The sequence below is a fragment of the Cuculus canorus genome, chromosome 1, assembly GCF_017976375.1.
Source record: "Cuculus canorus isolate bCucCan1 chromosome 1, bCucCan1.pri, whole genome shotgun sequence".
Lineage (NCBI taxonomy): Eukaryota > Metazoa > Chordata > Aves > Cuculiformes > Cuculidae > Cuculus > Cuculus canorus.
The window spans coordinates 125,989,671-126,002,546 of NC_071401.1; the positions used below are offsets into that span (position 1 = coordinate 125,989,671).

The following is a 12,876-nucleotide window of genomic DNA, read 5'->3' on the forward strand; positions in this document are numbered from 1 at the left end:
TTCTGGTTTTCAGTGGATCTACTCGATACAAGCACTGCGCAGGGTGAACTGGGCTGGCTTCCAGACCCTCCAGAAGTAGGGGTGAGTACACACATTCAAGCAAAGCAAAGCATCAGGAGTACTACATGGTGGAGAAACATAATCCAAGTTGAAATTTCACCCTGCATTCCAGAATTAGGCTTTTTCTGCAGCTCCACCCTCTACTGGACATTGTATGCTTTCTAAGTCTCTCTCCCTTGCAGCTCCTTCACCTCTGCAGCCTCAACCACTATCCAGCTGTTTGAGGATTGATGCCTCATTTACTTCCAGTAGGTCTTCTGTTGCCTATTGACTTCCAGTAGCATTCAGGGATTAAACATGTCCTTGAAAGACACCGTTTCCATGAAGTAATAAAACAGAATGAAGAGAAACGAAAAAATCAAATCACCCAAGTTTCATTCTAACATGTTGTGAATACATCTCATGTCTCCTTTCCTGGTTAAATAGCCACACTAGAAGTATTTCTGTCTCCAAGTCTCTCAAGAATGTAGAATCTTTGTCTAAGTTTTCTCTGTCTTTTTTCCTCTTGAGTACTAACTGAATAATTCAGTAAGAAATTTTTTTATCAGGAGCTGACTGAAGAAATAACTGTTAATTCATGAGGCAGCAATCTGACCTGGGTGGGCTGCAAGGTTTTAGAACTTTACACCCAGCCCTACTGCTGTGTTTGGCCCACACAGCTGATAGTGACAAGGGCATTTCCCTTTGTTTCAAGACTGTAAAATTCAGTTGATGGAAGTGCTTCAAATCTATTATATTCCTGAAAATACTACAAAATTGGACCCAACAAGACAGCTGAGCACTCAGCGATTTTTGTACAAGTATACTTATTTTGTGTAAAGTACAGTTGAGCAGTCCCTCTAGCATCACAATCTACTTTATGGAAGATTTCCTTTGTAACAGCAGGACTGTGGGAGTGGTGGAAGGAAGGCACAAAGAAAAAGGAATTCAGGGATTATGCTGCAGTAGTTAGAAGGACATATGTTAACACGTAGTTCCAGTTCCTTACCCATGCTCTTGTATTTCTAGAAAGCACCGAGCTCTCCTATGGAGAAAGAGTTTTACCTTTGCTGCTTATAAAGTAGACCTGAGTTCAGCCTGTTCTTAACTCATTTTCATAACCTTCCTCTGCAATGTGCTGTGGCTGGTTTAAATTCAGCCCAGCCTCCTACTCCTGGCAGTCTTGCTGGGTGAACTAAAACCAGACTGTGAGGTTCTCCTATACTGGCATAACTACATTTGTTTCATTTGTACAACTATTTCAGTTATTATTATCATACCCTACTCAAAACAGGTACCCAGTGAGACACACATGTAGATCATGTTTTGCCCATTGTTCCCTTTGTTGTCCCCATCAACTGTCTGTGTGGTAGTTTTAACCCAATACTAGGCTCCAGGCATGTTCAGGATGAAGTCTGACTCTTGAAGAGATTGGAAAAAAAAAACCACTGAAAAGTGCATTTTAAAAATAATCTAACAGAAAGAAGACAAAACCTTTGTTACAGAACATCTGATTTTTGCACAGCAGACTGACAGCAGTGCTAGGAGTTGGCATGCTTCTGTTTGTGCTGCATCTGCTTTTTAAAATATGTGTATTTAAAATATAGTGGTTGTAACTGGGAATTGTAGGGGATGATGGAAAACATGGGCTGAAAGTAATCTAAACTAATAGGTCAGGATACAGGTAACTGGTATACCAACAGAGGGTGAAGAACAGATTAATTGACTTCTTATAAGCAACTCTTTTGCAGGGATTTGCCTAATTACATCACTTCCCAGTAGCTGTTAGGTAGAAGGCTGACAAATTGCCACAAGCAAAAAGGAAACAATGGGCAATTCTTTTGGAATCAGAATGCTGAACAACTGTTTCTGAAACTGCTCTTCCAAACTGAAGAATATATTCAAAAGAGAACTGAGATTAATTTAGAACATTTTATTTTTTTGACACAAAAGAGCTAATATTAATACTGAATAGTCTGACTAGCTTTATTAGTAAGAGGCTGAAAATGTCTGAGTTGTATTGCATACAGAGTTCAAGGGTATATTTCATGTAACAATGCTACTTGTACCTAACTTCAGATGCCAGAGAACCCCTATCTATGAGTTGGGTTTGTGTCAATATGCTTATCACACAAAGGAGGAATTTGCTGTGAGGAATTTTCATGCTTTATATAGACAAGGTCTCCGAGGCATAGCTCAGATGATATTGGATAGTTCTGTAGAGGTAGCATTACACCTTTTTCTCCTCGCTTTTAGCCATTGACAATGGACGAAGTGGCTTGCCACATCTGATAATTTTATGGTCAGACTTGGTCTGTAGCCAGTATAGACAATGGTTCTGTTAACATATGCTCAGCCTAAACCACTGAGCTGTATACTAGTTAGTTTTGAATGGGATGGGTCTTTCTTCTGGATGTCTAGAATATATTAACTGGCAGAGGAATCTTGCCTAAGCTTAAAGGTAGTCTCTAAGTGAAAGTTTCTGTACGTTAAGTAAGTTGTCTGCAGAAGTTTGTTTGCTAACAGGTTTGCACTAGCTTGCTTTGTAGTAACTGTTCAGAAAGGGTTTCATTCATTTTAGGCTGCTGTTGGAAACTAGGCCCTTAAAAAAGCAGACTAGTTCCTATAATCATTTTCTTATCTACCTTACTGCTCCCACCCCTACATCATCTAACAAACTTCCTGATACATTTTTTATCTTTGAAGTGTTGAAACAGCAATACCAGTTGGGCATGGGGGGTGTATTACAGTCATAGTGGTAGGTGCCCATCTTTAAAAATATGTTAAAAAACTATTAATTATCACTTTGAAGGTGTCAGGAGTCCAGAATTTACTTGTTCTGATGGTTTTTTTAAGGTTCTCTACGCTGCACTAACAGCTTGGCTACTTGAACTGATTTAAAAAATCACTGCCCAAGAAGAACTTCTCAAATCCTATCATAAACAAATGCAGTTACCGGGCATACTGGCATTGTTTTTTGATAGATTGTAAAATAACAGTATAAAAAGTTATTTATATCTATTTTGCTTTCAAGTATAATTACATCAACTTTGAACAGCTGGTGATAAGGAGTCATGGTATCCTTTTGCATTGTGTTTTTAATAGGCAAGGCACAGGGCAACCCAAAAGCTTTGGAGTTATCCTTGCCTTGAGTAGGGGACTGGATTAGTGACTTGAAGGTCTCTTCCCACCTAAATCTTTGGTTTTACATGATAGTTTTGCACTGTTTGTTCGTTAACATTCTGAGCTTGCATTTCTAGCCCAGGAACAGAACGTCCTACCAGTTCTAGCTGATCTAATGTTTTGAACTCCGTAAATATCTATTCCTAGGGATTTTCTGTATCAGTTTATGCAGGCCTGTGAGAAAATGCATTAGACAATTCAATATTTATCTTAGTTGCTATGATTATTTCACCCCCAGCTTGTAGCCCTATCATGAAATTTTCCTTTTGTCCACTATTTCCAATGCCCTTTTTGTGTATGTGAATAGAACTAGCATAATTCAGTCATACTTTCATGAGTATATGTGACTACTCCAAGTTCCTAGACATTTGTACTGCAGGATGCTGCATGCTGGGCCTCTCAATATGACTCTGTCTCTGTGCTGTTGAATGGATTGTAAATTAAACACACGCTATTTTTTTTAGCTAGTATGTTTTCTTGAGAGGCATGCTTTCACCAGTTCTACAGTTGTCCTTGCTTGTAAAAGAGTCCTTTTCCACAGTAACTTTGTTTTTAAATTCAATATCTGTTATTTCAGAAATCACACCAACTGTGCTGCTGCCACTAACTGCAAAACTGTGTTATATTTATTACATATTGCAGGCTCAGCAGTGCTTAGTTCTCAAGTGGTAGCTGGCATATGGAGCTTATTTTTCCCAAATGATATTCCTGCATGGATCATAGTGCTATTAGAGTTTCTGGGTGATTTTCTTAGTCTCCTTTCTGGGCTGCCATTGTTCTGAGTCTCCTATGCACAGTAAGGTGGAGGACAATTTTTCCGCCTATTCCAAATTCTTACTTGCTTCCACACATACTTCAAAGTGTTGCTATCAGTTTCAAACTTTCTACCACATCTCCCAGTGTGTATGGCACCTGATCTGCTCCACTCTTCCAAAGTCTACCTTCACATAGGACTAAGGATGTGCATTTAATCTCAGGTGACCTAATGTATCCCAGAGGCTATTCATAAATAGCCACTAACTGCAGCTATTGCGGCTCCAAAAACTCCTTTGAGAAACTTTGGAAATGATGTTATTCTTGTGCAGTTCTGCACCCTCTGTTTCACCGGAGATCTGATTATGAACATAGCAGCTGCCAAAGCTGTGTGAATGCAATATGAGTAAGCCAGTGCTCAGATTTTTTTTTAATGCTATTATTTTCCTAGTAAATCTCGGGCATAGTACAAATTCTACGCTGCTCAGTTATATTCTTTAGGTAATAGACTAGATCAAGTACCTCTGTTCTGTCAGCAACTTTTATATCACAGAGCAGATGATAATGTTCATATGCCTTCAGGTTCTAGCAGGGTGAAGTTGTGTTCCACCAGACCAAGAGGCCTCAAACATCAATAACAGCTAATAGCTGGTTTTGGGTTCCACCACTTCTGCTCATATAGGCCTGGTCATGAAAGGAATACCATAGTGGGTTACACAGCCCTCAACCTGCAAGTGATTTCAGCACAGCACTCCTATTTCGTTGAACCTAGGCAGTTCACTTAATCAGAACTTGCTATCTAACTCAGATAGGCTTACCTGGAATGAATCTCAGTCAGTCTGCTTTTTATAGAGTCTGCAGGTGGTGTGAAAAATAATCATTAGAAATGTTGTTACATGCATCTCTTCCCACAACGGTTGACAACGCATGTCCTTCAACATCTAACACAAAGGTGTTTCATCACCTCTGAATCTGGACTAGAGTAGCAATATTTCAAGATTAAGTATCAGGCACAGGGATTAGATCTTCCAAGTGAACAGGATCTGTATAGATATTAGGGACAAATGCCTAGTAAAGTCAACAACAAACTGGAAACATGAAGAGCTCTGGCTTCAGGGTCATATCCTGACATGCCCTGCTGCTGCTGCTATATGAATCAATGGAGACTAGATACTTGTTGATGGTATTCTGTTAAATGAAAATTTTGTGTGGATTTGGGAGAGAAGGAAAAAAGTTAGGCAAATCCAGATATCTTTACTCAGAAGGGTAAGAGGAGGGACTAAAAAAAAAAAAAAAGTGACACGAGAGGAGTAAAGTGCAAATTAATAACTGTATCAAAGGCCAGATTATATGAGCCACCAACAGAGGATGAAGTCAGTGCCACAGACCCAAGTAGCAATCTCAAGTAGTGCAGTCAGTGTTGTGACCAGAAGGGCAGAAACAACTGAGCCAAAGTGAAAATGCTGTGTAAGCATGATATGCATCACCACAGCTACTCAGGCACTATAGTGATGACAGCACTGTTGCTTAGCAGCTTCAGGAAGCTGATTTTATAGCAGTTGAATGAGAGAGAACAAGGTTCAGTGAACTTCCTCGTGTCAACACAAAAGCATCACAAGTCAGCAGGAGCTTTGAGATAAGTCTGCCTATAGCATGGTCCTCTAAGAACACTAACAGGCTATTTAAAATAAAAAATAAAATAACTTTTATTATAATGCCAACAAAAATACTGGTGAGTTTGCAGGCAAGCAGGTTATGAAGGAAAGGCTTTATATCTTCCATTGCCTGCTGTGTATTTGCTGGATGGACGTATGCTTTGAAGAGTGATTCTTAACATCTTGGATGCAGAGTTGCTGAAAAATGTGCCCATTCCCTCTGATTTCTTTGAAGGTTATTTCCATCGCTTCTAAGGCCTGGTTCCTGGTTTCTCTATGCTTGACTAGGACCCTGCCAGCTCCTCACTGTGACTTTAATGCTTCCATCTCTTGAAGATTCTTTTCTCCAGTTAAGTTAGATCATCTCAAAGAAAAGACACAATTACCCCGTCCCTGTGTGGGATTTCACCTGATCTGTTGCTCATCTTTAAAAGGGACCTATGCAAACAGAGCAAGTATTGCCCATTGCCATGACTCATTTCCCAGGTTCTCTGTAAATATTGGAAGTATACTTGACACACCATACAAAACCATAACTCACACCATACAAAGCCCTCTGCCTTGAAAATACATAATCACTTCCAACTATAATGGATCTTATGCAACGTACAGTGTAGTGCAAAAATGACACTAGAGCTAACATTTGCTTTATTGGTAATAAGACTTTAGCCATGTAAGCCAAACTTCTAAGATGCACCATCTGATTTTCCACTCTTGTCCTTTTTGTAGTTATTGATACTGATAGTGAGTGTTAGCAAAATAGGCATATACAGAACAAGCATTCCAAAATGCCACGGTGAAATGCTGGACTAGAGTATCACCTAGTAGCATCTATTGTGATAGAACTGTTGTCGTGCAAGACCTTAATGTTGCCAGACAGTTCAGAGAGTGAGCAGACAGTAGAATCTGATTACAGAACCTGTTTATCAGAGCCAGTGTGCTGGAGCTCTGTGGTTTACATTAGCACCTTATCTTCCCATAAGAACCTGAGTACAAGTTAAATTGGAAGGACATGGGTGAGATGGAGACCTATGTACTAATGTCCTAAAGGATAAGTCATTACATAATGCAGTTGTTCCTCCCTGAAAATAATCAGTGGATCATTGCGGAGAAAAAATATAGAAAGATACTGTAGACAAGTAAACATCACTTCAGTGTTCATTTGTGTCAAAGATTCCATGATGATGTGATGAAATACAACTTCCTTGACCATTGCCAAAAGATCAAAGAAATAAAAGCAGCCTCTTTGCTATTCTCAGATCTAAAGTTATAGGACTCATGAAGTTAAGTGTCTAGATGTCACCACGCTTCTTTTGTCATCGTCATTTAACACCATATCGCTGAGTCTTCCGCACCAGTGAAAGTGCTCACGAGTATTAAGAAACTTTCAGTGAAGGATCACAGAGCCTTCATTCTGGAATATTGTCAAAACACCACTCTGGTGCTGCTATTTTGGCTCGTCTAGATTTACCTACTGACAGATTTTTGTTAGATGTATTTTAGCTGAAGAGAAGCTGTTCATCATATCATGGCAAGCATCAGCAAGATATCTTTCCTCCAAGGCACTGCTCTAAGAATGTAGTACAGCTGAACCTGCAATGTACAACTGTCTCCAACTCTGAATCTATTGCAGGACAGGTTTTTTTTGGTCACAGTAGCATGCAAATGCTACTATACGAAAGTCAGAGACTGCATAGGCAAAATTGCTGCCAGGAGAAGGAAATAAAAACCATTCAGCAGTGTGTGTTCTGCTAGGTGGCTTCAGGCTTGGGACACCAGTGATGTGTTGTTGCTGAAAAAGATAGCTGGTTTTGGGGCCTGTGTTTTTTCTTCAGGAAGAGGTTTCATGGGTTTAAATAGCACTCCGAATTCTGTTGCAAATTAGGTGGGATAGAGATGCATTTTCAAAGCACAGGTACACTGTACCTGGCTGTATGAACTCAAAATGGTCTTTTCCCCTTAGTGCAGAATTCTAACCCGAAGTTAAGCAGGTTAGTCATCTTCAGTATATGAATTCCTGTCTTTGCCAGTGGAAACATGCATCTTAGTTGAGAAACTTTAAGCCTACTGTCAAGATGTTTGCCTTGTTGGTCTGTAAGTCTCTTAGAAGTACCACTGTGTCTTTTCCCAAGGGTCTGCAGGCCACAGGTTGGAAGCCATTGTGCTAAGCTAATGCAAAGGCGAATTAAATGTAGGTCACAGCATGAAGGCTTTTCTCTGAAATGAGACAGAATAAACCCCTGGCAAGCTGGAGGTGGAGACAGCACTACTGTTGCAAGCCACATGTTCTTTTGACTGTAGTCTGAGCCTAAGGATTTGAAATACTGTCACAGTTTGCTGCTTCTGTCACTGTTAGCCTACCTCTTTATTAGCAAGCATGGATTTGGTATTTGTCATTATAAAAAGATTGGCCTGGGTTTGTTTTATTTCCATGGAAAAAAGACTAAAACTAAAAGCGACCACTTTAACGTCTGCAGAGCTTGAGACTCCAAGAAGGTGTATGAACTGTCTCAGTTTCTCTCCATCTTATACCTTGTGGCAGATCCTAGGAATAGTAGCCCTCAGATGGAATCACAGGTTGTCCTAGTTAGGCTCCTTGGTGCCGACCTAACCTAAGGAAGGCTCATTTATAGAAAAAGCTGAGTAAGCCTTCCTTAGGCGTCAGAGCTTCAAACTGGATGATCAATTCAGAATTGACTAAGGCAGATATTAAAAGGCACAGACCTTATCCTATCTTTAGATGTTTACTCACAAAGCAGACCAAACCAATACTGTTTACTACAAATATCTACTAGTACCCTTCCTGCAAGTCATCCTGGAATGCCTTCATAAAGACAGCTCAGCTCTGCCACTGCTTTCTTTATACTGAACCCAACCTAGCAATGGGAGGAAAGTTGCCTTCCTTTTTGCTGAACTTGCAATGTTCCGAGGTTGAAGTTCTCCTTCACTTCAACCTTAATTCCTGTGCTGGAATTATTTTGCTCTGTACCACCAGACCAGGAATTTAAAGAACAACTCTCTGGAACTAAGTGCCTGTGTTAATATATGAGTTCCTGAGAAGTACAGAACACCCTTTTGTTGTCAAATGGTGACATTTTAAAACTTTTTATAAAGCCAAGCTATTAATTTATGGCCATCTCCTGAATGCATTGGCTTTTGATTTCTTAGCAACTTTTTAAAAATTTTAAATGGTTTTAAAAATTTAAAGACTAGTTTAAAGACAGTTTAATTATAAACATAAAACCCAGTTTCAATTTAAATAAGATTAAAAGGAGTTTTAAAGAAGAAAATTTAAAGAGTTTAAGAACTCTTCACCTTGATTGGAGCAGGGAATTGGACTAGCCATTCTCCAAGGGTCCTTTCCAAACTACGTCTTTTTGTGATTCTCAATCTCTCATGACCAAGTTTTCTGTAGTGTCCTAAAACCACAGTCCACTCACTGATAAAATGAGGGTCTGACTCCCACTGTCCCCCACTTCTAGAGGTTTCCTATGCTATGGCAAAACTGATGAGTGGAGTAAGGGTACAGCGTCTGCAATGAAATGGCTAGAAAGTTCTATTATCATAGGAGGTTGATTCAATGTCATTGGTAGACAAACTGGAGAGTCAAGTAATTCATATTGATTGAGCCAGACTTTACCACACATCTTCATTAAGAACATTACATTAAAAATCAGGGGCATATATTTTGATTTTGCAGCAGATTCTTTGAGGAAGTGAGACAGTTGCCTAGCAACTTCTGGACTCATCACCCTCTCATTAAATGTTGGATGTAACAGTTCTCCTCTACTACTTTGAATTTAAAAGCTTCACTGAATAATGAAAAGAAGTCACAAGCATATTTAACAATAGTTTTGTATTGTTAGCATAAATAATACAATCTTTTTACTTCCTTTACCCATCAGCAGTAGAGTCTAGAAAAACCAAGTTTGACTTGCTTATTTTTTTTGCACCACAATGCATATGAAACTGTGTAATGGCATCTTTGCCCTGAAGAACTCAGTCTGGAAGAAGCTGGGCTGAGATGAGCTAACAAACACAGGAGCTAGCAGTTGTTTTTTTTTCTCAGCTGTAGAGTTTAAAGCACTTTTTTTCCCTGCTAGTTGTCACTATTGGAAATGAAATTTTGGTCCTGTGTTTTGAAAACGGTATATTCAGGACATGCATCACCACAGCTTATGTCTTTTGGTAAGAAATGGAAGAATCACCTTCTGCTGACGGTTGTCTGTGTCATTGCCTTATCTCCGGAAACATTCAATGTCAGGTTGGATGGGGCTCTGAGCAACCTGATCAAGTTGAAGATGTCCCTGTTTACTGCAGGGAGGTTGGACTAGATGACTTTCATAGTCCCTTCCAATCTAAACCATTCAACAATTCTGATAAGCCACTAACGGAAACTTGTCAAACTCTCAGCCTTCAAATGCAATTATGCATTTCCCATCAGCTTAGTGGAGGCAGACACCCATGGAAAAATGCTTCTAAAAGCCAGTCCTAACATCGGTGATTTATTATGAAAGCTACTTTGCTCTTATTCTCCTTCCTAACTTCTTTTCTTTACAGGATGTGCTGTAAATTCAGTTCTGTAGCATTTTCCAGAAGCTTTTCAGAGAAATAGTGCAAGGGGTGATTAAGTGAATGCCTCTTGTGGTTGATCAATTTAGATTGATCAGTCTGTTTCTCTCTCTTGCTATGGTAAGACAGACCTTTGACCTCCACCGAGCAAAATAAGTGTAAATCCTGTGGGGTGCAGGTTATGCCAGCTGGATCAGATTAAGAGGGTGGGGTAACAGTGGAGATTAATTACATGGAGAAAAAGGAAACAAGAAGGGACACAGATAGCATCCCCTGAACTTCCTGGGAGGGGACTGTTAGTATGTATTTAGGTAAATGGCTGAAATCAGCCAGATAGGAGCTTGTGCTATCATAAGGGCTGAAATCAGCCAGGTAGGAGCTTGTGCTGTCATTAGGATTTGCTGGCTTGGAGAAAGCACTCTGAAAGTTTTCTGAGTAGGGCTATATAGGAGGCGTACTCTAAGTCACGGCATAAAAGCAGAACCTCCTTTGGCACTCTCAGGCTCCATCTCTTTTATTCCACTAGCAGAGTGGCCTGGTTTGTGAGGTTGGAACCAAGGAGAGAGGCTGCAGGGTTGTGCTGTGGGGACACGTGTGAATCTCATGCTTGGCCCATGCAACATGACGAACCTTTCATAATATAGACACTGAGGTCTTGTTTAAAGTGCATCTTAACCCGGGGTGTGATTTAAACCCAAGATGCTTAATCTTGTGCCAGTATCTGTGTGGGCACTTGTTTCAATTTAATTTGAATAAACATTTAAAGCATAATGAGAAATGCAGTTGTAGCATGGGGAGAAAAAGATCTAAGTCATTTTCCCTGTGGACAAACCTTTACTTTCCAAGTTTTCAATTCTTGTGTGTGATGACTCAAAAGTGAATTTTCGTGTCTGACCTGTGGCGAGGAAACAAAACTAGGACCACATAAAATTCAGCAAAAGTGTTTGTTAAAATATGTATCAAATCCTATTGGATTCATACAAATATTATCAGAGAGATCATATAACTAGCTGAGCCAGTGTTCTCCTCTCAGCCATTATTTGTCAGGGGAAGAAGCAGAACCTCGTATGAAGTCAGAAAAATAAACTGAGTTTTAACAGTTAAATTAGAGTTTGCAAAATATCACATTTAAAGAAGTGTGAACTCCAAATTAATAAGCGCCTGCTTTAGCACAGTCCTTCTGCAACTGACTTTCCTATTGTGTCGGGCCATCTCTTCTCTTACTCCAAAGTACCGTGCATTATTTCCAGGGTCAGATAATAGTCCTGATCTGATATGTTCTACGGTTCATTTTGAGTTTAACCGGTAGCAGACAAAAGTGGCAAATACGTGGGAGTGGTTCTCAATCTAAGATAAGGTAGCATATGAAAAAAATAAACTGGAACCAAGGTAGGATGAAGAGGATGTGCAAGGGTCCATGCACAGTGTTTCCCTTCAATTTGGTGTAAGTCGGATCCCAATTACAGAATCCTCTTTGCTCCCTGTGTAAAGAGTTTAGGCAGGTATGTGGCTCTAGACCAGATGCAGCTTTTGTTCAGTGTCAGAAATCTTACTTTTTAGTCATGCTTTGATCCCTGAATGCTACATGGGAATGGATCTTTTAGGCTAGATTTTGTCATATTTGAAGCAAAACTTGTTTCTCGCATCTGTCTAACAATATATGTTTTCTTCTACCCTGGGAGCAGTGGAGTGAAGTGCAGCAGATGATAAATGGTACCCCAGTCTATATGTACCAGGACTGCAGTGTGCTTTCCGAGGGTGACACTGATCACTGGCTTCGTACCAACTGGATTTATCGGGGTGAGGCAGCTTCCCGTGTTTATGTGGAGCTAAAATTTACTGTGAGGGACTGCAAGAGCTTCAAAGGTGAAGTGGTGACCTGCAAAGAAACCTTCAATCTCTATTACATGGAGTCTGAACAAGATGTCGGGATCCAGTTCCGCCGCCCACTGTTCATCAAGGTCTGTAGTGCTGAGGGTGAAGACTGACTCATATCTTTCGGCTTAAACTAGTCAGATCTTTCAGGTTAAACTAGGTGTGTCTTGTTGGCTAGGGGAGGCCAGGAGAACCAGCATCTGGGGAAAGGCATGGGTAGTAAGCATTATCCTCAGAATAAACTTTGTCCCCAGTGCCCCCTGTGATTCTTAGAGCAGTCTTTGCCACAGGAGGCATGGGAGTTTTCAAATGAGACCAGGCCTCCATTCTGCATAAACACTTTAACTGGACGCCATCTAAGTAAGGAGTCAAAAGAGTTATAACAGTGCTGGATGGTTACACCAATTTTTAGAAATGGTAAAGCAGAGACTAAAGGAATTGGACTTGCCTTAGGTAACAAATCAAGATTAGACGAAGTGAATAACAGAATTAATTTGTGATCATTTATTCTGATTGTTACAAGATAGAGGGTCTTTTTTTAAAAAAAAAACCCTAGAGGTAATGTTTTTCTACAATGAAAATCTCCCTTACGTGAAAGTATTTAGCACTGCTGTTTCCCCCAGCATAGTGCCCTCTTGCCATGGAAACATTTGAACTGTAGAACAGGGAACCTCAGCTTTTTTGTAGAGAACTTCTGTAACCCAGTTCTGTCCTAAAAGAAGCCACAGACCTAAATTATTTGACTGCCTTTCCTCTGCATTTTACATGGCATGTAACGAAAACAAAGAATGGTCAAGGT

General features: G+C 40.0%; 1 protein-coding gene across 1 annotated transcript in view; it reads left to right on the plus strand.

Moving 5' to 3' along the window:
• The window catches only part of EPHA1 (EPH receptor A1), a 33,905-nt gene that overhangs the window by 3,406 nt on the left and 17,623 nt on the right, over positions 1 to 12,876 (plus strand). The window contains exons 2-3 of the mRNA XM_009566678.2: positions 14 to 81; positions 11,888 to 12,163. Coding sequence (XP_009564973.2) covers positions 14 to 81; positions 11,888 to 12,163 — 344 coding nt within the window. The remainder of the gene's footprint in view (positions 1 to 13; positions 82 to 11,887; positions 12,164 to 12,876) is intronic.